Source organism: Ptychodera flava, unplaced genomic scaffold (assembly GCF_041260155.1).
Source record: "Ptychodera flava strain L36383 unplaced genomic scaffold, AS_Pfla_20210202 Scaffold_49__1_contigs__length_964681_pilon, whole genome shotgun sequence".
Lineage (NCBI taxonomy): Eukaryota > Metazoa > Hemichordata > Enteropneusta > Ptychoderidae > Ptychodera > Ptychodera flava.
In genome coordinates, this window is record NW_027248371.1 from 799,784 (window position 1) to 821,128 (window position 21,345).

General features: G+C 37.2%; 1 protein-coding gene across 1 annotated transcript in view; it reads left to right on the forward strand.

Moving 5' to 3' along the window:
* The first annotated feature begins 844 nt into the window (after positions 1-844).
* Positions 845-21,345, forward strand: part of LOC139128323 (nucleolysin TIAR-like) — a 103,172-nt gene continuing 82,671 nt past the window's right edge. The window contains exons 1-4 of the mRNA XM_070694118.1: positions 845-1,003; positions 1,081-1,112; positions 1,229-1,323; positions 1,528-1,626. Coding sequence (XP_070550219.1) covers positions 939-1,003; positions 1,081-1,112; positions 1,229-1,323; positions 1,528-1,626 — 291 coding nt within the window. The 5' untranslated portion in view covers positions 845-938. The remainder of the gene's footprint in view (positions 1,004-1,080; positions 1,113-1,228; positions 1,324-1,527; positions 1,627-21,345) is intronic.

The following is a 21,345-nucleotide window of genomic DNA, read 5'->3' on the forward strand; positions in this document are numbered from 1 at the left end:
AGGCCTACTTGGTATCGCCCCCTTTCCCTGTCCATTTCAATGTGAAACGGGACTTTTTTGCTCTTCACTTTCACAAGTTTCAAACACTTGGACCCATGATATTATCACAGACTATTGCCACTTTTCTATTATTTATACGATTTCACTTTTGGGAATGTCAGGGGAAAAACACAGAAAAAGGTTGTGTTCCCTTACACGGTCACAGCCTTCAATCAAAGGAGCTCGGAGCAATTGTGGGTGAAGCATGCCCTTTTCCTTTCTGCGTTGATTTTTGTCAAAAGTGTTCATCTGCAAATGCCTTTCATATACAACCACACTGCTGCCTAAGCACTAAAGACGCCATATTTATCATTTTATTCATCTACCATAACATTAGTACTAAACTACAATAAGCTTAGACAAACCAGGCAAGGCGAACTGTCATGTCATACAAACCATGGATGTACAAAAATACATCCATGTACAAACAAAAACATGCAAACAAACGTAGTATTAAAATGTCCTGTCAGCATTTACACCCCCAACTGGATATGAGTGTCACATATTTTTGTCGAAAATATTGAATAGCGATACTGTAGCTGGTGAAAATTTAAATGTCTTTGTCCAAAGCACATTGCTGCGCGCATGTGACGCGTCGCGTCGGGTATACTGTACGCTGCAATGGGCAATATTCCGTACATGTTTTCAATGCCCACAGTTACACAGAAGGGCGAATACATTGCCGAAAAATAGCTTGTGTTTTTCGGTCAACGAGGAAAACTGAGCGCATTGTATAGCGCAACGGACAAATAATGTTTCCTCATAACCAATTTGTTGAAAAAAAAATCGTTCCGTTTCTATGAACTGACAACAGTGGCGGACCGGTGCTAAGCAAACTCTCGCAGCTTCTGAACGCTTTTGTTGGCGCCCATTATTACCCATAGTGCATCGGTATACGCATGCGAGTTGCATTTGGCCTCTATATCCTGGGTGTGTGGTCGCCATCATGGCTAATAACTACCAGGTTAGCGTCTCTCCACGTCGCATTTCGTGAGTTTAAGTGTCGCTTTCAAACTATTAATAAATTTTCTTTTCTTTCAGGTTAACGAAAATGACACGAGGCCTCGGACTTTGTAAGTATCCCCCCTCAAATGCCTCCGATTCGATTTCGATGTTGATGTTTTGCGGCAGCATGTGTTCTGAAGTAATGTCATTCAATTGCGTTCCACGTTGGCTTTATTTCAAACAGGTACGTTGGTAATTGGACTCTCGAGTCACAGAATATTCATACTGGAGCTCTTCAACCAGATTGGATTGTGTAAGAGCTGCAAGATGATAGCTGAGGTAAGCACCTATACATGTTTTGTTTTTGATTCCTTTGACTTTGTTGAGATCGGTTTGACCTCCAGCTTTGGTCCTTCCACTTTCCGTACAGTACGCCAGTCAAGCATGCTCAATGTCAGACATACTATTGTTCGGAAATCAGCTGACACAACCGGCTTTTGGCTGAGATAATCAAAATATCTTCTTAATTTTACTCCCATCCAGCATAGTGGTAACGATCCGTACTGCTTTGTCGAATTCTACGAACACGCTCATGCGGCTGCTGCTCTTGACACCATGAACGGCAGGAAAATTTGGGGGAAGGTAAGTGTGTGGCTTCTCGTTTTTTTTCGGAACTTCCGGTTACGCACAAATCGATGGTGCATTGTTTCCCCAGATTTCTTGTCTTTGTTTTGTAATATGTATCAGCCGATTTCGTAAGAGTTTACTATAGAAACGTACATTAGATACAATCGAAGTCTACGTCGGCGTTAATGACGACACCATCTGTCTGGCTTCTTCAAAAGTTTTTTCTTTTGTTGAGTTCCTATGTGCAAGTTTTTAATTGCGCCATATGTGAATATGAGCTGACGTTGTCTTGTGCATGGTTACAGTGCCTAATGCTCTCATGATGAAGTGTTAATCGTGTGTCTCCATGTGTTGTATTGTCAGTGTTATGACGTTATTCCATCAGATCAATCGTGTCATCATTAGATTGAATGTTTTATAAAATTTCTTTTCACACGAGGAGTGGGTAACAGCTGTTAAAACCTCTGAGAAGGTTCCTCACTAACTATGATTCACACTCTTACTCGATGAACCATCACATTAAAAATTGTCTGTGCCTTCTTTGAAACATCTTCAAAACTCTGCAACATGTGCAGTAGTTGCGTGATTGCCAGCTGTTTGTATCGGCCTCCTGTGTCTTACATCATATGTGACAATCCTGGTTGGCTTTTACATCTGTGGATGAACGACAAGAACTTTCTGATCACACAGTCTGTACACTAGTATGTATGTCAATGTCCTGCAGTGACTCTTCAAAAGATGCATATGATCCACATGTTGGTTTCCCACCGGGAAATTTCCATTCTGGTGATTATCAAAAATAAAGAGATGTATTCATGTGCTCATGTATATATATGTATGTCCTGGGATGTCTTCATCCAGGAGTGTGGATGAAAAGAAGTATTTGCACCATTTTCCATGTACCAAGCATCACTTGTTATCATGATAGTGTTATCTGTGTGTAGGGGTGCCTATGACCTCTTGTGCTGTCCACAACACCAGGAAACCAATGTTTTAATTTCGTGTTTTGAAACCATTAGAGATAACGGTTTTAAAAAATATCATACTTAACAATGATTGTTGGCTGATATTTGTCGAGTTTACAAAGAAAATATGAGTTCCTTTGGGGAAGTATTAAGCAGATAGGTCATCTGAGCATGGAAACTTGCATGTTGAAGTGGAGGTCAACTGAGTCCAAGGTCAGGTGATGTCTTCCCATTAGGGAGCGTCTGTCTAGGACACTTTTGAATAGTTTTGATCCTCAGAAAGGTCATTTGCATGGATCATATTAGATTTTAGTGAATAACAGCAATTTCCCCAAGGAACCAGGTCACATCTCGTGGTGTGAACCGGAAGTGACTTACAGAATATTCGTTATGATTTTTTGGTTTTGTGACAGTGATTGGTCAGTTTATAAATTTCTTCTGGTATTAATGTGCTGATGATAATAATGCCATGTCACTCATGACGAGCCTCCTGTTGCTTGGAAAATTTCATTTTGTTTGTTCAAGGCATGACAAACATGAACACATTAACCCTGCTGCCCATTTTCACTGATTTAAGCAGCTTCTGTCTGCTGTTAGTTAATAAATGGAAGTACATGTATCTACGTGCTGCCTCCCTGGTTTACAAAACCAGTGGTATTTACTCGCCCACTATTCTGTAAACTTAAAAATGTACGCTAAACACCAGTAAAGGTGAGCAAATCTTTCATGATAGGAATGTCTCTTGATAAAGAAACTCTGCACAGTGCTAGAAGTAGTTAATACAAACAGGAATCTTGTGGTCTTTTTAAAGTCAGTCTTTTTACCTTTCCCTCAATCCTGTTTCTTTCACTCCATGATAGCTCTTCTGCTCTGAGTTGAAAGAGATTTGTATTCTCAACTTTTGGACATATGTGAGTAAACCCTTCCTGGTATGTTGATTTACATACGTCATTAATGACATAGTAAAAAGCATCCCTCCACTTCCTACTGCATTTTCTTCTGTTGGCTGTGTCTCTGATGGCATTGAGTGCAGCAAGGTATGTATACATATACTGAGGACAAAGTTCACTGTGTGAATGTTTTGGTTTGGCTGAGGATTATTCTGGTGAACTTATCCATGGAAGGTTTGTGTCATCAGAAGAAATCAAATTCTTGCATTGGTGTTAATTGACAGGAAGCTATAGTGTATTTGGAGGAATTGGGAAGTTCTTTTTTTAGTCGCGGGAGTTTGTATTGGTTCCTATGACTATCAAGCATGCCATGACGTGACACCTGTCTTATCGTCTTATCTTGAAATGTGGACTTCTCCGGAAGTGAATGGGACAGCAGCAGCAAGCCTGATGGATAAATAACTCATAATGTAAAATTTTTTATTTTTATTTTGGTTTGGAGTCTTGCCATGACTGTTATATGAACATACACGGTATTGCACATATGTTCATAGAGCATACTGTAAACACGAAACAAATCACTATTTTTACAAGTGTGTGATGTTGGTTGGTTTTCTGTTTTTATCCAGGTGCTTTGGGAATTTCATATATGAGACCCTGTACTCATGAATATTCATATCATCTGAGATTTCCAAGAACCGTACAGTTACCTGTACCTCACAACACAATGCCATCTGCCATGTAATTCCACACATACAGTGCAGGCTCTGGGCTAGAAAGCTACTATTGCCAGGTGCAGGGAGAGTGTTGGAACAGTGTGCACTCTAAGCTAAAGTGATGTGCATCTCGACTGTTCTCTGTGAATGCAAGGAAATTTTAAAGCTTACATGTACTGGTGTGAGGCTGACGCTGAGAATTTCCAAATATTCCTAAATTGACCCACAGAGCTCGGAAGTCAAAGGTACAGGGTCAAGTTTATATCACTGAGAAAGTCATGGTAGTGTTATGCATTCAACATTTTCAGTTTGTACTACACATAAAGGAAACATACATTAAGGAAGCATGCAATCTTTTAGCCCTTCCTGAAAACCCAAAGCTCAAGTACTTGGAAATTTGCAAGGTGCTTATGCAAGCTACTCTTGTGAAACCGCCTTCATCACACTCATGAAATACTTGTAAAGGGCTTTTATGGTTAGCCACCAGTGCTATTCAATGCAAATCTAAAATGTTCAACTGTGTTTTGCTGGATCTTCTTCCTTACAACTCTGATGTGAGTAATTGTGATTGGCTGATTAGAGTTTAGTAGATTGAAACATCAAGCTGCACAAATTACATCACTTCATACAGATCCTTTCGTGGATCCTAGGCAGCCCGTCGAGGATATCTAGCATTATAGAGTGTCACTGATGAAGGGTTACAGAAGTCCTGTGTACGAGATACAATATGATCTAACTTCAGGCAGGTGCAAAAAAGTCAACTGTTTTTTACAATCTGTCCGGTCTCAATTTGTCGGATTGGTGCTCATTTGTTACAGGGTGTTAGATGATGGCGGAAGGAAACAATGAGTCCTTATGAATCAGGCCATGCCAAATGATGTCCTGCAATACAGGCATTGCTAAGTCAGCACAATTGTAGGTGGTAATAGTATACAGTATATTGCAGTTGGGTCCAGTAACCCTTTCACCACCCCAAATGTAGTGTGTATGTATTGTTTTCGATGGTATAACTGGGCCTTTGAACACGGAAATGGAGGTTACAGGGTCATGGAGCAGATAACAGTCAACAGTGTCAATCACGGTAAGATGTACAATGTGTTGCACAGTATTAGTTGGACATAATACATGGGTATTGTCTTGGAGAGGTCTTACATTGACTTCTTCAAGACCATCTGACATACTACTGATATTAAGTTTTTTTCTGGAAATGCTACTATATGTCTTTTCATCTAACATTTATTTTCAAAGGCTAGTTCACATAAATTTCCAAAAATTCCTGACCAAGAAACAGCAAGCTTCTTTCAGGGCACTCTCAAGGGTTTAAAGTTGTTTCCCCCAAATTCTATTCCGTGTGGTTTCTGGAATTTACTGAAAGCCTTGCACATGTATTTTGGATTGGTTGAATCCATGTTTTAAGGTGAGAAGGAGAATTATTGCTGGCACATACCGGTGGACATTGTTTCACATTGCTTTCCCACATTTTAAACCCATTTCTTGGGTGGAGGACTAGCTTTGCTGCAGCAGAAAATAGACAGTTCCAAAACTTCAAGGATGAAGACATTTCATAGGAAGTAGTTTGTGATTCTACCACCTGTACAGGACGGTTGAAGCATTGACTATATTTCCGTATCCACTACTTAGTTTAATTAAGTGCCATCCTTTCATTGGTGATAAATTATTTCCTGTATTATAGAACCTGTCCATTTGCTAATAAAACTAAATATTACTTAATGTGATTATTATGTTATCACTGTGAGTTTGGGACTGGCTGTACTGTGGTACTACTGATATATAATACCTGTACATTAGATCTGTAGATCATCTGTAATGTTCTCGGAACATCAAAATGTAGATATTATTTTGGTACAAAAAGGTTGCAAGTCATGTATATACTTTTGTGAACACTTTATAGAAAAACCTTTGAATCTTTAATCTGCTTTTCCAAGAAAAGTATTATTCAAATTGCTTGGTGGAATATATGTGGAAATATGCCCAAATTATTGTGAATTTCTGAACTCATCTTCTACTGTTTCCATTTGATCTGATAAGGCATTCATCCGATGCCTGGCATTAGTCTGAAAATATAGATTTATATTTCTGAAATATCAAAATTACTCTTGCTAATTTGACTTGTTTTGAACTTCACTTTGTAATATTTTTTGAGATGCCAGCAGAAAACAGTCATTCATTCGATTTGGACTTGCTAGAAGTGAGATAAATATGTCAATATCATATGCTAATGTAACCATTGGAAATGGAACAAGGTTCTGTACCTGTAATTATACAGCTAGTTAACTCATTTATAATTTATTACATTGTCAGTTTTGTACTCTAATATCCATCAAGAGAAAATGAAGCGGAATGCCCACTGAAGGTGTCTGGAAACTACTGTCTAGTTATACGTTTAAACGCCAAAAACAGTAAAATTTCACCAGTTTTCTTCTAGTCAGAATACAATTTCATTGTTGAATTCCATGAAGTAAAATTTTAGCATCTGTTAAGGAATGACAGCATCTATCATCAATCAGTCACGTTTCTGTTGACAGTTTATCGTTGCTGTCTTTTCAGTCTGTTAATGTGTCTCCTGTGCACAAGGATCTCAATTCATATATATTCAGATTCTAAACCAGGTGACTGACAAAAAGTCAGATTTCCATGTACACAACATGTTATGGAAAAGGAAATTAGTTTCATTTCAGTTTTTTGCAAACTTATCAAGACCTGATGGTGAAAAGAGAGTTGTGTCAGTGTAGCTTTTAATGTGATGTTATATTCTTCTATTATATTTGATGACCATCGCACTGTTACAATAAAACTCATTTGATGTATGTATTCTTGATAGTTTGTCTGCAAAATGAGATTTCAATTTTGTAACCATTTAGTTTCATATTGACATCTTTTGCATTGAACAGAAATGCTGTAAACTGCCGTGAGTTTTAAACAATAAGGTCTAACCTTGGAGACTGGATATCCAACCAGGAGAACATTGATGATGATCATGTTAAGTATGTACTCACATCCTTGACCCCCTTGAATGGGACTATAACATTTCACTGTATGTGAATTCAGCTGGGTTAACAAAACTCAAGTCTGCACTTGTTGTTTCTGTTACCGAGATATGGTACAATGAGTGTGCACTTCCCAATGCAGATTTTGTGTCTCAAGTATTGAAGGGTGACTCTTCAGTTTGTTGCTAAACAATCCATATTTACATGTCTTTGAAACAAGCGACGTCTAATCAAGATTTTGCTGTCCCAGAGGCGCCAACAGACCAGTGAGTTGTTGGCTGTAAGTCTTAATGAAAGGGTACAATATATATTTTCCATCACTCAGCAGGTTTCTTGTTTATTTTACATTAAAAATTATAGTGATCTTGGTGTAGTAATTTCCCTTTTCCTCCTGTCTAACAAGGGTTATCATAAAAGATTTTTGGACTCTCTTCTCAGTCGTTGTCGGCACTGCAATAATTTGCACTGAGCAAATGTGCTGCTGAGGACATTCATTTATGGGCAGAAGTTTCCATGAGAAACTGAGAACCTCTCATATCCTGAATAACTAGGCCACTGTCCTTGACCATGTGGCCAGCTTCTATGACTAGACATTACTACTGATATATGTCAACTTGATATTTATTGTTAACATCATGCATATAGAGCAAAAAATGTTGGTCAAATCAACCTAAGGTATTTTCTCAAGGTTGGGTAATTCTTATACAAATTATTTGACCCTGTGATTATAGTGCAGTGGATGTTCAAATCACATTTTACATAAGACTTGTAAATTCTTTCTCATCTTCTACCTTCAATTATTTGAGGGAGGTGACAAACTAAAGCCAATCTTGTAAAGTTGCAGTTTTTTACATGCAGAGTTTCACTGTGTATTCAATTCAGTAAAGTCTCAATGGGATTTGAACTCACAGTGTACGACAGCCAGTAACCTGGCGAAGCTATCACAGTAAAAACTGCTCGGCTAATACAAAAGTTGCCACTGGAGGGCATTGCAAAGATGGCGGCCTTGGTGGACTGTGGAAGGAACTGGGAGGCCTTCTTGCAGGATTACTACAGCTCAAGGCCTGTCACTAAATGTTTAAGACATCTGTGAATTACATCTCCTAGCTTCCACCCCTCAAATCTCAATAAAGTGAACCAGCCTAGTAGTCCAGATTAGATTCATCCTTCATACAGAAAATTACACTTTGCGTCACACATTCTTATCTGAGGAATCTTACGGTACATTGACTCTCAGTGTTTTCTGTGAGAATCAACGATTACAATAGCACATATACAATATGTTTATCTGCTTTGGCCTTGTTTTCTGTTCAACCAGTGCTATTGTTTGATAAAGTGTATTTGTTCCTATTGTCTCTGATTGATATGCTTGCCTGTACCTTAGACAAGACTTGATCTAAGACATGGACTTATGACTGAAACAAGAAAATATCTCATCCGATCCCAAGGAAATTAGGGTATTAACAGATTATCAAGGAGAACTAGTCTGTTTAAGCACAGTGAATATTGCAACAACGCTAATAGAGTTTATTTGTAACCCATACTAACGATTCTGTCATTCAATTGTGCCTTTAGAGCTGGTTAATTGAGGCACTACTAACTCAAATTTATAATGCTGCCACATTGAAATATCAAGAAATCCCTGAATTGACTAAAAAAATTCAGAAATGTCAAAAGATGCATTGGTGTAATTTATTGTGTTTTCAGCAAACCACATCAAACAAGTGAGGTATTACCCTTTTTCATCATATTAGGGGAAAGTTTTGTTCTTCAAATTGAAATATATCGTCGGTATATCGTTCATGATTAAGTTACAAGCTCGTTCCCACAAAGTATAGGATAGAGTGATTTGAGTTTTGCCTTGTGAAGGCCACTTATCCAATATAGCATCACTAATGATGAGATGAAAAGATTGACTATACAGCCACTCAAGTCCAACACACCTGAGCATGTCAGGAAATTTTGTGCCTTGTCAACGGTGTTAAGCCTCTCAGTGTCAAAACTAGATCAGGTTGAAAGATGTACTGTCTATGACAGAGGAGAGGGTCCTTGGATAATTTTGTAATACTTATGGATGTCTCAGATGAAGAAATGGATCATCTGGAGCAGGGTACAAGTCTCCTTGAGTTGTCATCCCCTTGGTACAAGGTTGTACTATTTTTACAGCACCACTAGCCCTTACTTTTTGAGTGTTTTCCAATATTTTTGTCTCTTGTGTTGAGTCCAGTTTTCTGTCCTTTCCAAAATCATTGCACCATAATAAGTGTCCTGCTCTGTAAACAGTGTATGTATATGTTATCTACAACGATATTGTTGATAATTGATTCTATTTGCAAAACTAATACTGTGTATATTTTAAGAGGCAGAGTGAAGAAATGTACTTCTTTTCTGGAAAAAAGATGATGAAAATATCATCAATAGTTACAACCTTTGCCCATTTAAATGCTCAGACGCTACAAAGTATCGCTGATACCTTAAATTTGAAGTAAGCTGAACGACTACAGTATCGTTAAGTCAATGTGCACAGTAAATGTCCCAGTAAAGGAGAGTTTTTACAACGTTGACTTGTGTTGATACTGGCTTTCTGATTCCAATCCTTCTGTATTATGTTATACAACTGCCTATTTCATGATCTTTATACAGTTTCTGTGTGAAACAGGCTGTTAACCATCTTACAGTTTCTGTGTGAAATAGGCTGTTAACCAATGTCTGTTCAGTTTATTAAAAAGCATTAACAGTGTTATTGGTTGTTATAAAGCGGTCAGTGTAAAGAACGAACCTTAGTAGGCAGTCTGAACTGTCTTTCATGGAATGAAAAGATAAAATGAGGTCAAGCTTCTTGTGAAAAACAGCTGTTTCTTTGCATAAGGTGGACCGTCTTGGACAGGTTGATAGATGTGGATATTTTTTAAAGACAATGGACAGCTGACACAAATGAGTACGCGCTATTGAGTCAGTGCTTACACCCCTACTATTGAAATGGTTTAGTCTGATCTACTAGGGGTGTCTGTTGGACACTCTAGTACCTGGTTAATGTTTTGTTAATGGGCTTAGAGGAGCCACTCATCATGTAAAGTTGTAATTTTCCCCCCAGAACCTACCTATCAAGGAAAATTTGATATATTTTACAATTGTACAGTGTAGAAAATGAAGTCATCTTGTGACCGTACCCTCAAACACTTGTTAAGCTGGCCATATTCTTTCAATCAGAAATGTAGAAGGTAATGATAGAACTGATCTTTGATCAGTTTCCGGTGTACACACAGCAGCAACTGATAATTTTCACTGGAATATTGACAGTTTCCCCAAAACTAGGGCATGTTTGTCTAGACATATTGAAAATATCTGTAGCAACTCTAGATACCATTTCTAATCTATAAGGAAAACAACACAATCTGTCCAGTCAGTGGTACCTTGTCAGTTAGGTAATATTCGTGGTCTTTTCTAAGAGTCTTGCCTGGAACAAGTTGTATTCATACAGTCATAAATGCATATAATGTCCTATTTTAATACAAGACCAGTCCGAACAGGTTCATAGACGGTCATTGTACCTGTTGTTTGCCAGTATTTCATTGTCATTATAAGTGACATGGTCTAGCCTGCCCTTTGTGTGATGTGCTGTAGCTTACAGCTTCAGTGGTTGGATATTGCATGCACTGCTCACACGATTGTTCCAGTTTCTTGTGGTGTTCTCATGTTAATTGCTCTCACCATGGGACGCATTCCTGTTTTTCATTTCATCTACACAAGAAAACGCTGCTAAATGCTATCTATAAGCAATGTTTTTGATTTCACCAAAGAATATGGCCGCCAATGTACATGTCTGTACTAATGCTGTATATGACACAAAGAAATTGTTTCTTCATATGTATGGAAACAGACTCTTCTTTATTCGCCAGCAAACACTGTAGAAAATCTTGCTCTTTCCAACACTGTTGTATGTCATAAAGGCACTGTAGCTTTTGCGTTGTAAATAGCAGTTAGAGAAAATTGCTGTCTCAGAGGAAGTTAAAGAAAGGTTGAAATGCTTTAGAGTTTCACTGTTGTTTCTTTAACTGGAATTTGATAGGAGTAATTTTACAAGGGAGAATGAAGAAATCGTGTGATTTAAAGAAAAAGTATACAAGAAAATGCTGCTACTCGAGCACTAAGGTTTCCCACCAGTTCCTGCAAACACTTGTGTCAGATTTACATTAACCCTTTTCCTGCCAGACAGTAATAACTGTATCACTTTCCCATCAGCCAAGTCAGTAAAAAGCTGTATTGAGCCAAAACATGACGTATTTTCCCCCACTTTGCTTGGTATTTTATAGCATCTTTTGTCCCAAAAAAATCAAGTTTACAGTATTTATGTTTTCAACAGCCTTCAAATGTACAGTATTATGTTAAAATACATCATATGTTGTGTTTCATTAATTTTAACCATCTTGACCTGGTGGTGAAATATGGACTTGGCAGGAAAAGGGTTAAGAGTGCTTGACTTCCCATCAGGCATTGCTGTCTCAGTGTCCCAGGCATGGCTGTGTGAGCACTTGGGTGCTGTCTTCTTCTTAGGCTAGTTACATTGAAACCATCAAATCTCAACAAGCATTTGCTGAAATTTAAAAGCCAGCAATCAGTGTTTGCAATGCATTTTCCTAACATACATTGCTGGCACTAGGATTCTGATTGGAGTGGTCAGAGCAGCTGCAGAATTCTGTATTGGTAAAGGAAACACTGGTTTTGAGTTGCTTATGTACAGTATGTATGCATGTATTACTGAATCATGGTCAGTTTTTCTCATTGAAAGTTAAAGCCATCTTGACGTGTATGCCCAGAAACATTGTCTCTGAGCACATCTTTGAACTTGAAATTTTTATTTTCAGGGAGCTTCTGTTTTATGTGTTGCATTTTCATATCATGTAATTCTTTCTTGCCTTTGGCATGTCATAAATTGCCATGCATGCAGTTTTCAAATTTTCAGTGCTGTACCATTTTACACATAGGGGTAACTTTCAAAATTTGAATTTATGCAGGCTAATAAAATATGTAGTTTTAGCATGTGATCCACACCTGAGTACATGAACCTAAATGTGATCAGTGATATAACCGTATCAATGTACGTGCACTACAGCGGTGGTGAAAAATCCAACAGAAATAGAATCTTGCCAATTGTACAGTCTTTGCCCGCAGCCATGAACTGTGAATATAGAAAAGCAGCTATTCAGTGATTGTGTGCGCGCATGTAAAATGTATCATTGACACTTTGAATTTCAGAAAGATTACCAATGGAATGACTGAATAATTTGATGTCATGTCGTTGAAAATAATTTTCCATTTAAAGTTAAATGAAAACGTAGAATTTTTGTCGCACCATCAACAAAAGCATAAAGAGGTCAATATGATTATAAAACAAATATGATAATCTCATTAACAGTGAATCATTTTTTTCATAGCAGACTATCTTTATAAAATTAGAGCAAAGTCAGCACAAAGCTGTTGAAAATTTAGAGTAACGATTTGATTTTAGGAAAAATTTTAGATTTCATTTGCAACTACTGCAACTTGTGTACAGAAAATCCAATTATACTGGTATACTAAAAAATGTTAATACTGAAAATAAGATCATGAAGGATTAATTGTGACTAATGCAGACTAAAGTTTGATGGAAGCAACTCTTAATCCTCCACGAGCTGAAGGATATTTTTTGATGTATTGTTGTAACTGCATCTCATAACCATCTGGCTAGTATAAATTTTGATTAAAAGATTGTTTTTGTCATGTGAAAAAGTGAACCATTAAAAGCATGGTAACAGATTGCGTTGTTTTCAGTTCTGCCATCAACGACAGGGCTTATTATTTTTAGTTTCAGTGGTAATTGTCGTGATTCATTCATTTGGTAGCATGCCAACGCTGAACAGCAACATTAGATGTTTTTAACCCACAGAACATTACCAACCCTGTTAAGGTTGTAACAATTCATGAATTTGATGGCCGTAATGGTTTACATTGAAAAAAGGGTATACTTAATTTCGACTGGTCTGTGAAAGATAGTGTATGGTAATAAGGCAATAAAACTGCTTAAGATCCAAAGATGATGTTCAGCGACGGAGATAATGTAGAAGCTGTTTCATGGCTCATCACTAATTACTTGTATTTTACTTCAACTTAACAGGATTTTGTTCAAATGTTTGATGGATCGTTATTTCATCCCTCACTGAGTCACATGTCTATCAGATGTTTGATTGATTGTTATTTCTTTACTCACCGACAGTGATATGTCACATTCTGGCAAAGTGTAATGGGAATAAGTAATAGTAATTAATCTTTTTTCAATTTCTGAAAATTTTCGGATGGATGCATTCAAAAACCATAAGCAAATTAAATACAAGCTTTGTATAAATAACCTGTCAGAGACGCCCCAGAAGTAATGTAGGTAGTGTGACTTTCAAGTCCAGAAATAAATTTGGTGACAAAAATAGTAACGTAGGAAAAACTTCATCATGCAAACTGGGTTTCTTTGCTTACAAATGTTGCTGGCAGATTGATACTAATATTAGGTTTTTGAATGTGCTGACTGTAGGGTTGTTCTGATCTGTTGAATATTATTGCATGATTTTAGTACCAGCATTTAATGAGATGGCAAAGATATGAGCCAAATAGTATTCATGGATATAGAATGACAAGATCATGTCTGATTTGGTACTTCTGCAGTGTTGGCACTATGATCCCCAAAACAAACAAACAAACAAACAAACATGATAAATGAGTAAATACAATATAAATGCTATAGAAAATGGCATTCATTGGAAAAGTCTTTTGTCTGAAATTTTTATGCTGCAATCCATATGAGTATAATTTTGGGATGTCAGCAAATTACAACAACAGAAGACAGGAAGAATTAACATAGTTTGTTATGGCAGTAGTTGAAGCTTTTCATTATACGGATACTGTTAAAAAACACTGTTAATTTTCATTATTTTGTGTATCATGTTTTATTAATCAGTGTTTATGAAACATGAATTTATCCTTCAAAGAGCAACTGATCAAAAAACCATCAAAACAGCCTGTAATTTCATAATTTATAGAGATTTGTTTATGAATAAAGTCTGTGCAGTTTTCAAATAACAGGAAAGTTAAACATTGTGCCTTCCTGTTGCATTATTCATGGTATTATTATCTTGCATTTTACATGTCACAACTTGTTTTACAGCCGTCCTGAAGGACGCTGTCACATTTTACTAATTTTCCATTAATTTCTTGTGTTATTTCTCTATAATGAAGTGTGTGTATATGAGAAGAGCTAATTTCAAGGCCAATTCACAGGCCATCATGAATGCAATCTACCTTAACAGTAGACTGAAGCAATCTTACTGTTATCATTGTGCCCTATGGTCAGAATTGATCTTTGATAAAAATATGGTCTGATATTAATGAATTATAAATTAATCATTATCTATCTGAAATTGAAATTCTGTATCGGCAATAATAACTCTCCATGATAAATGATGATAGAGTAGGCTTTCGTATGCCACAGTCATAAATAAGAAAGAAAAACAAAGTGGCGTAGACGTTCTTGCATAACAAAAGAATCTTAATAGATACGTCATTGCGAATAGAAAACCATCCAGGTAATATTAAAAATTAAACTTTGTTGATGTGAATTCTTGGTCAAAAAAAAAGTAATTTGAAGGTAAGACTGGCAGCCGGTGAGTAATTAAGGATTCTTGAAACCTAGAAGTGAGCATGGATTACAGGTTTCAGGGCTGCGGCAGTATAGCATGCCATATAATTCTCGGTGTCATTGAAATTCAATTGTGATGATCTTTATCAGTGTTGGCAGAAATACGGCAGCCATTGTCACTTTTGCTTGGTCAGTTTTAACTATTCTGTGGTCGTGATAAATGCGCTTTCGCAATGCAGTTTACAGCTTTCTATTTTTGCCCCATCAATTTATACATGCAGTGACACTTTGCATTTCTGAAGTGGTCTGGGCTCATTGTACCTGTCTTACTGCTCACCAATCACGTAGTCAGCAGTGATTACCGTACCTTTCAGAAGATTCTGGTTGCTAAGCCCATCGTATATTCAGCTCGTTCATCATTCTTACCCTTGAACTAGCTACTTTCCAACTGAGTCTTGGTCATGTAGCTTTCATCAAGGTCATATATCATGCTGCTGAGATAAGACAAACTTGACTCGGAAATATTTCTCACTTTAGATTTTCTATTCTGATAATTGTATCAAGTACAGTGTCATGAGAGTGCAAATCACAGGGGATAGTGTTTTTATCTTTTATGCAAAGCTGTGATATCGTCAAGTCATCCTCTCTTCATCCTCTGGTACATCTGTCCTGCATCTGAACTACAATGTAATGGTATGCATTTTTGCAACTGATAGTTTTTTGATTATGCAAATTAATGATGACTCATCATTGGTGATGAATATTCATGCATTTCTGGTTGTGCACAGTGAAATATCTTTATGTAGCTAATGCTTGATACTCCTGACACGCAGAAGTATATGATCTAAAAACACAGAAAACTTGGACAGTTTAACCTGTTCACCCCCAGTTCACTGTAAGCAGATCCACAATCACCATTGATAACAATAGGTTTGGGCAAACCATGGCGGTGAAAGGGTGAAATTTTATGTGCATCATCAGGGTATATATTTCATGTGAGATCGATATTTGATTTAACTCCCAAGGTAAAACCTGATAAACTGTCAATTACCATAAACAATTTAGTGTATGTAGGACCATCTTTCAACTACTACAAAAACCACTGAACTGTATAGTAGCTATTACAATCTTTTATTGAAAACTATAAAGTTGGTAGCGAACATTTGTGAGTATTTTTACTCATTAGATGGACTTAAATGACATGTCCAACAGACCATAGAGCATACTGCTTGTCTGGTGTAAGAATTTGATGTCTGTGTACCAGAAAGATTGGAGTTGCTTCAAAAGTCTTTGTAGTGGTGCTTAGACATGGCCGTATGTAGGTGTGATATTTCCTGCTTTTTGGTGTTTATTTCTGAAAATATTACTGGACATCATGTCACTTGACTATCTGAAGTGACAAGTGTCTGGCATACTCAGTGACACAAGACCTGTGTGGTTCATTTCATCTTCTGAATGAGCAAACTGTTACGGTTTGTCATAGTATGTGTATCAGTTTATACACTGACAATCTGAGAGCAATGGGACCAGGATTAGCATAAATTAAAAAAAAAATACCACTCTTATCTCCTGAGACAAATTTTCGCCCACGCTCGAGTGATCAGCTTCATGCCCAGAAAGAAACTTTTCAGACTCCTTATCCTACCCAAGTGCACATACTGCTTCTTTTTTCAAAGCTTTAGAAACAGCCCGGAAACAGTTAAAAAATATGTCCATTGTGACTCTAGGATAGTGTGTTCTTCTAATCCAACAACGAATTCCCATCAGGAGATTTGTGTACGAAGGAGGTTGTACCTTACAACAGTACATGATCCTATAATACAAATCTCCAAAAAAGATACTGATACATCCCCCTTAAGGCAAGTAGATTCTTTACAACTTGCATGCCAATATCCCCCCTCCAATATATATATCAATACTGGGTATATATTCACTAATGAATGCTGCACCAAAAGAATAGCAAAACTGGAACACTGACTCAGTATTTACTTAGACTGAAACGAAATGTAATGATGTATTTGATGGAGAATCCCTGACACAGCGATGTGACTTTTTCTGTGTCATCAGATTTTTCATTGTGATTTGTTTCTCACACAAGTTTTAAACTGTTGGACATGATATTGTGATTCATGAATGTGTAGTGCTACCAGATTTGAACGATTTCTGGCTGTGTTCTTCAAGTAAATGTTTTAAAATGTTTCACTCAAAATTTTATGATAACGTTCTCGTCTGTTAACCTCCAGTTTTGTAAACATATTGTCTTAATTTATGTTATTACAAAACTGAAACTTTTTCTGTGAGTGAAGTTTGTTATCAGTTCATGTACAGGGTCACAGAACAGCTCTGTAAAACCTTTCGCAGGTCAATTGAAGCGGCTGTATTAATAATACAAAAATATTATTTCTGGCTTTATCATCCTGCGCAAAGATTTCCATCACCCCCATCCACTTCAGAGATCACAGTGTTTCCTCCTTGGATGACTTGTCCTGCTATGAAGTAAGCCTGGCCTTATTAGTCCCCACGGACACCGTCCGGGGGGACTTATAGGTTTGGTCATGTCCGTGCGTGCGTCCGTGCGTGCGTCCGTCCGTGCGTGCGTCCGTCCGTCCGTTCACGCAGATATCTCAGAGATGCCTGGAGCGATTTCATTCAAACTTGGTACAAGGATTACTTCATATGTCATACATATGCACATTGATTTGTTTTTTGATACGATCCAATATGGCCGCCAGGCGGCCATTTTATTACGATTTTTTCATGTACAGAGCCATAACTCAGACATGTTTCAACCGATTCTATTAAAAGTTGGTACAAGGACATTGACCCATGTCATACATATGCATGTCGAATTGTTTTGTGATACGATCCAATATGGCTGCCAGGCGGCCATTTTATTACGATTTTTTCATGTACAGAGCCATAACTCAGACATGTTTCAACCGATTCTATTCAAAGTTGGTACAAGGACATTGACCTATGTCATACATATGCATGTCGAATTGTTTTTTATACGATCCAATATGGCCGCCAGGCGGCCATTTTATTACGATTTTTTCATGTACAGAGCCATAACTCAGACATGATTCAACCGATTTTATTCAAAGTTGGTGCAAGGACATTGATCAATGTCATAGATATGCACGTCAATTTGTTTCGTGATACAATCCAATATGGCTACCTTGCGGCCATTTTGTTACAATTTTTTCATGTACAGAGCCATAACTCAGACATGATTCAACCGATTTTATTCAAAGTTGGTACAAGGACATTGACCTATGTCATACATATGCATGTCGATTTGTTTTTTGATACGATCCAATATGGCCACCAGGCGGCCATTTTATTACGATTTTTTCATGTACAGAGCCATAACTCAGACATATTTCCACCACTATCATTCAAAGTTGGTACAAGGACATTGACCTATTTCATACATATGCTCGTCAATTTGTTTCACGTCATGTAGCAGTATCATGTCAATTATTGAAGTTTCATAATTAGGCTGATTGTCAAGAAATACTGAATCAAATTTCATGAAACTTTGTACAGATGTTTAAGCTCACATTGCTTTAACAGTGAAAAAGACATTTATCAGTGTTGTTTTAATTAATTTGTAATTGCATATGTAATGAACTTTCCTAATTAGAGTGATATATCCACAAATACAACGTCAAATTTGATGAAACTTGATACAGATGTTGATCTCATAGTGTTGTAAATACTGCATCAAACTTTATGAAATATGGTACCGGTGATAATCTGTTAGTGTTAGGTTAGTAGGCAAAAATGTTTTGCAACATCCTGTCGATTAATTCCTAGTTGGCTCATTTAATGACCTTTAGGATGGTGGCCTACATTGGTTTTATGTTTCATCAGCATGGAACTCATTCTTGGGCATTGAGCGCCATCTGTATTAAAGTATTTTTATCACAGACCTAATTAATGAAGAGGACTCTATCCTCTCTGAGGACTTATAATCAAAGTACCCACTGACAAGTGGGGACTGTGTCATCAACGATGACTTGTTATCTTTATTTATTATTGACAAGTCACTCCCCCTTAAACTATATTTGACTATTCAACAGGGTGTTTCAACAGTTTTGGTTTACATTCATCTTCTGCGGGCCGGATTAATTCTTGTCAAACTAATGCTTGTGTATGCCATATACACCCTCATGCTATTACGAATTTATGACAACTGGATTATGTTGAGTTCAGAGTTTTGATATTTTGAAAAATAGTCACTGGTATTAGTACAGGGTGGTTGATATTGAGTTGATCCCATTGAACTGTGGTAATTAGTTTTGAACAACAGGTCTATGCAGTATTTGGTAACCTGCATGTTTCCACCAAGTTCAATTGGCAATGTTTGAACTTCAGATGACCCTGTGAAAGAGGATTCAGAATAATTTTGATGTAACTAGTTCATACTCCCTTCCAAGTGGGTCATTTATCACAGTAACTGTAGTGCTTGTGGAGCGTGCTTCTATGTTGTACTGTGATAGAGGGCAGTGTCTTCTATCTCATTCAGATGGGTGTATCCCTCTTTCCCCTCTCCCTCTGTGTGGTGATATTTCATAACCTTCCTTGCCTTGTCTGTGTGCCATCCATGGCTCTGTAGTATGTGGAAGCTTGCCACTGACCCTCATTCCAACCACTGATTGGACCAGTGTAAGTACATGTTACTGAATGTAGGGTTCAAAAGCTTAACACTGCAACTATGGGCTGTATATTCACTCAGTACTACAAACTGTGCATACTTTTCTGACCATTGACACCATCAAAGCCAGAAACCTATTTGCACATCACCATTTCAAATGCAGTGTCATTCTGAACTAAAGTAATTCATTTCATCAAAAATAGAGGCAAGTTTATATCTACGAAAACATAGCTGAGTAGTAAACTATAGTACAACTTGGGATTTACATATGTCTATTAGACACCTGTGCTACCCCAGTCTGGTTCATCCCCCCCTAGGTTGTCTGGTTGAGTTGGTTTGGTACACTGGAAATATTTGGACCAAAGGGTGATATGCAATGATGTATGTACATGTAGCAGTGGGAAGTACAAGAGACTTGTGTATTTCCTTATCTCTCCTAATATTATAAGCATAATGCGTTCTGATTGTATGTCTGCGGGTTATAACATTCTTTCTTGCATGGTCTCTTCTATTTTGGAAATATCAAACAACAGTGAAACTCTATTATCACTACACATGCGCATTTTGTTTCCTAGAAACTTCCTTTTTGGACAGAAAGCATGAAAAGTTGTAAAGTGATAGTTTAGTTTGCACAGAACATGTTTTGCTGTATTACATTTCAGAAGCCTTCAAGTTATAATGAACAAGAAATGAATATTATTACTGTGTAAATAGAGAATATTATGAGAACTTCCTTCTTTTGTTGACAGTTTAGAAAGTCTCAAATTTTTGATTGAAAAAACAAGAAAGAAAATTTTATTGAGTATTGTTTTGAATGATTTTAAATGAGATTATCACCCGTGTTCAAATCCCCGTCATTAGTAGCTTGTATCTTCTAATCCTAAATTTATTTGCAGTTTTATTTTCAGCAAGTCTGAAAACGATTTGTCTATGTAGTGGACTTAACTGTCAGTCATAGGCTCGGTTTAATGCACAGATCAATTTCCACAAAACATTAAATGGATATTAGGTATGAACTGTGTCATGCCGAGAGTTGACAAGTGACACGAACTAAAACATATTGTTATTTCTGAAAGTTTGCTTTCCATATCATATAAATGTACCCGGGAATGCCAATCATAATTGAACACAGTGAGGTCAAAAACAGAAATGGATTTGTTTCTCAACCTCCCGTGAGTTGGACTGGACTAGCCATATCAGCCTTTCTTTTTTTCATGTTTTTTAATAATATTAATAGAAAAATGACTGTTCTCTGTATTTATTTTGTTGAAAATGTCTGTGGGATTAGTATGTGTATTGTGCTGTGCTGAATAAATGAACTTCTGTTGTCGTCTTGCTTTGAATCACATTCACAGAAGCATGTAAAAACAGAACAAAATAAAAAGCTGCATTGCTGCATCATTTTTGCAAGTAACCAAGAGTGAAAATAACAAACCTACAATTTGTTTGGCCTATGTTCACTGGTTAGAAAGTCCTTGCAAGAGAACACTCCTAAAATCTATGAAACACTGACAGTTAAGATTGCTCCGTGCAACCGTGTTGGCTTCATCAGTAGCGGTTCATCATCCTATCACCCTGGAGTACCTGGTGCATCAATTGAACGTTTCTGGTAATTGTAATATCGTGTGACCAAATGTCGTAAACTCTCATGGGATTGTCACACTCCAATAAAAATTGGTTGTCATTTTGAAAAAGCAGTAGAGAACATCTGCTAACACTAATGACATGCATTTGTTATTTGCATATAGACTGTTTGACCTCTGCAGATATCTGAGTCCCGTGTTGAACATATTTCGGTCGATTTCTCAGAACGTTAAGTGCAAACACCTGTG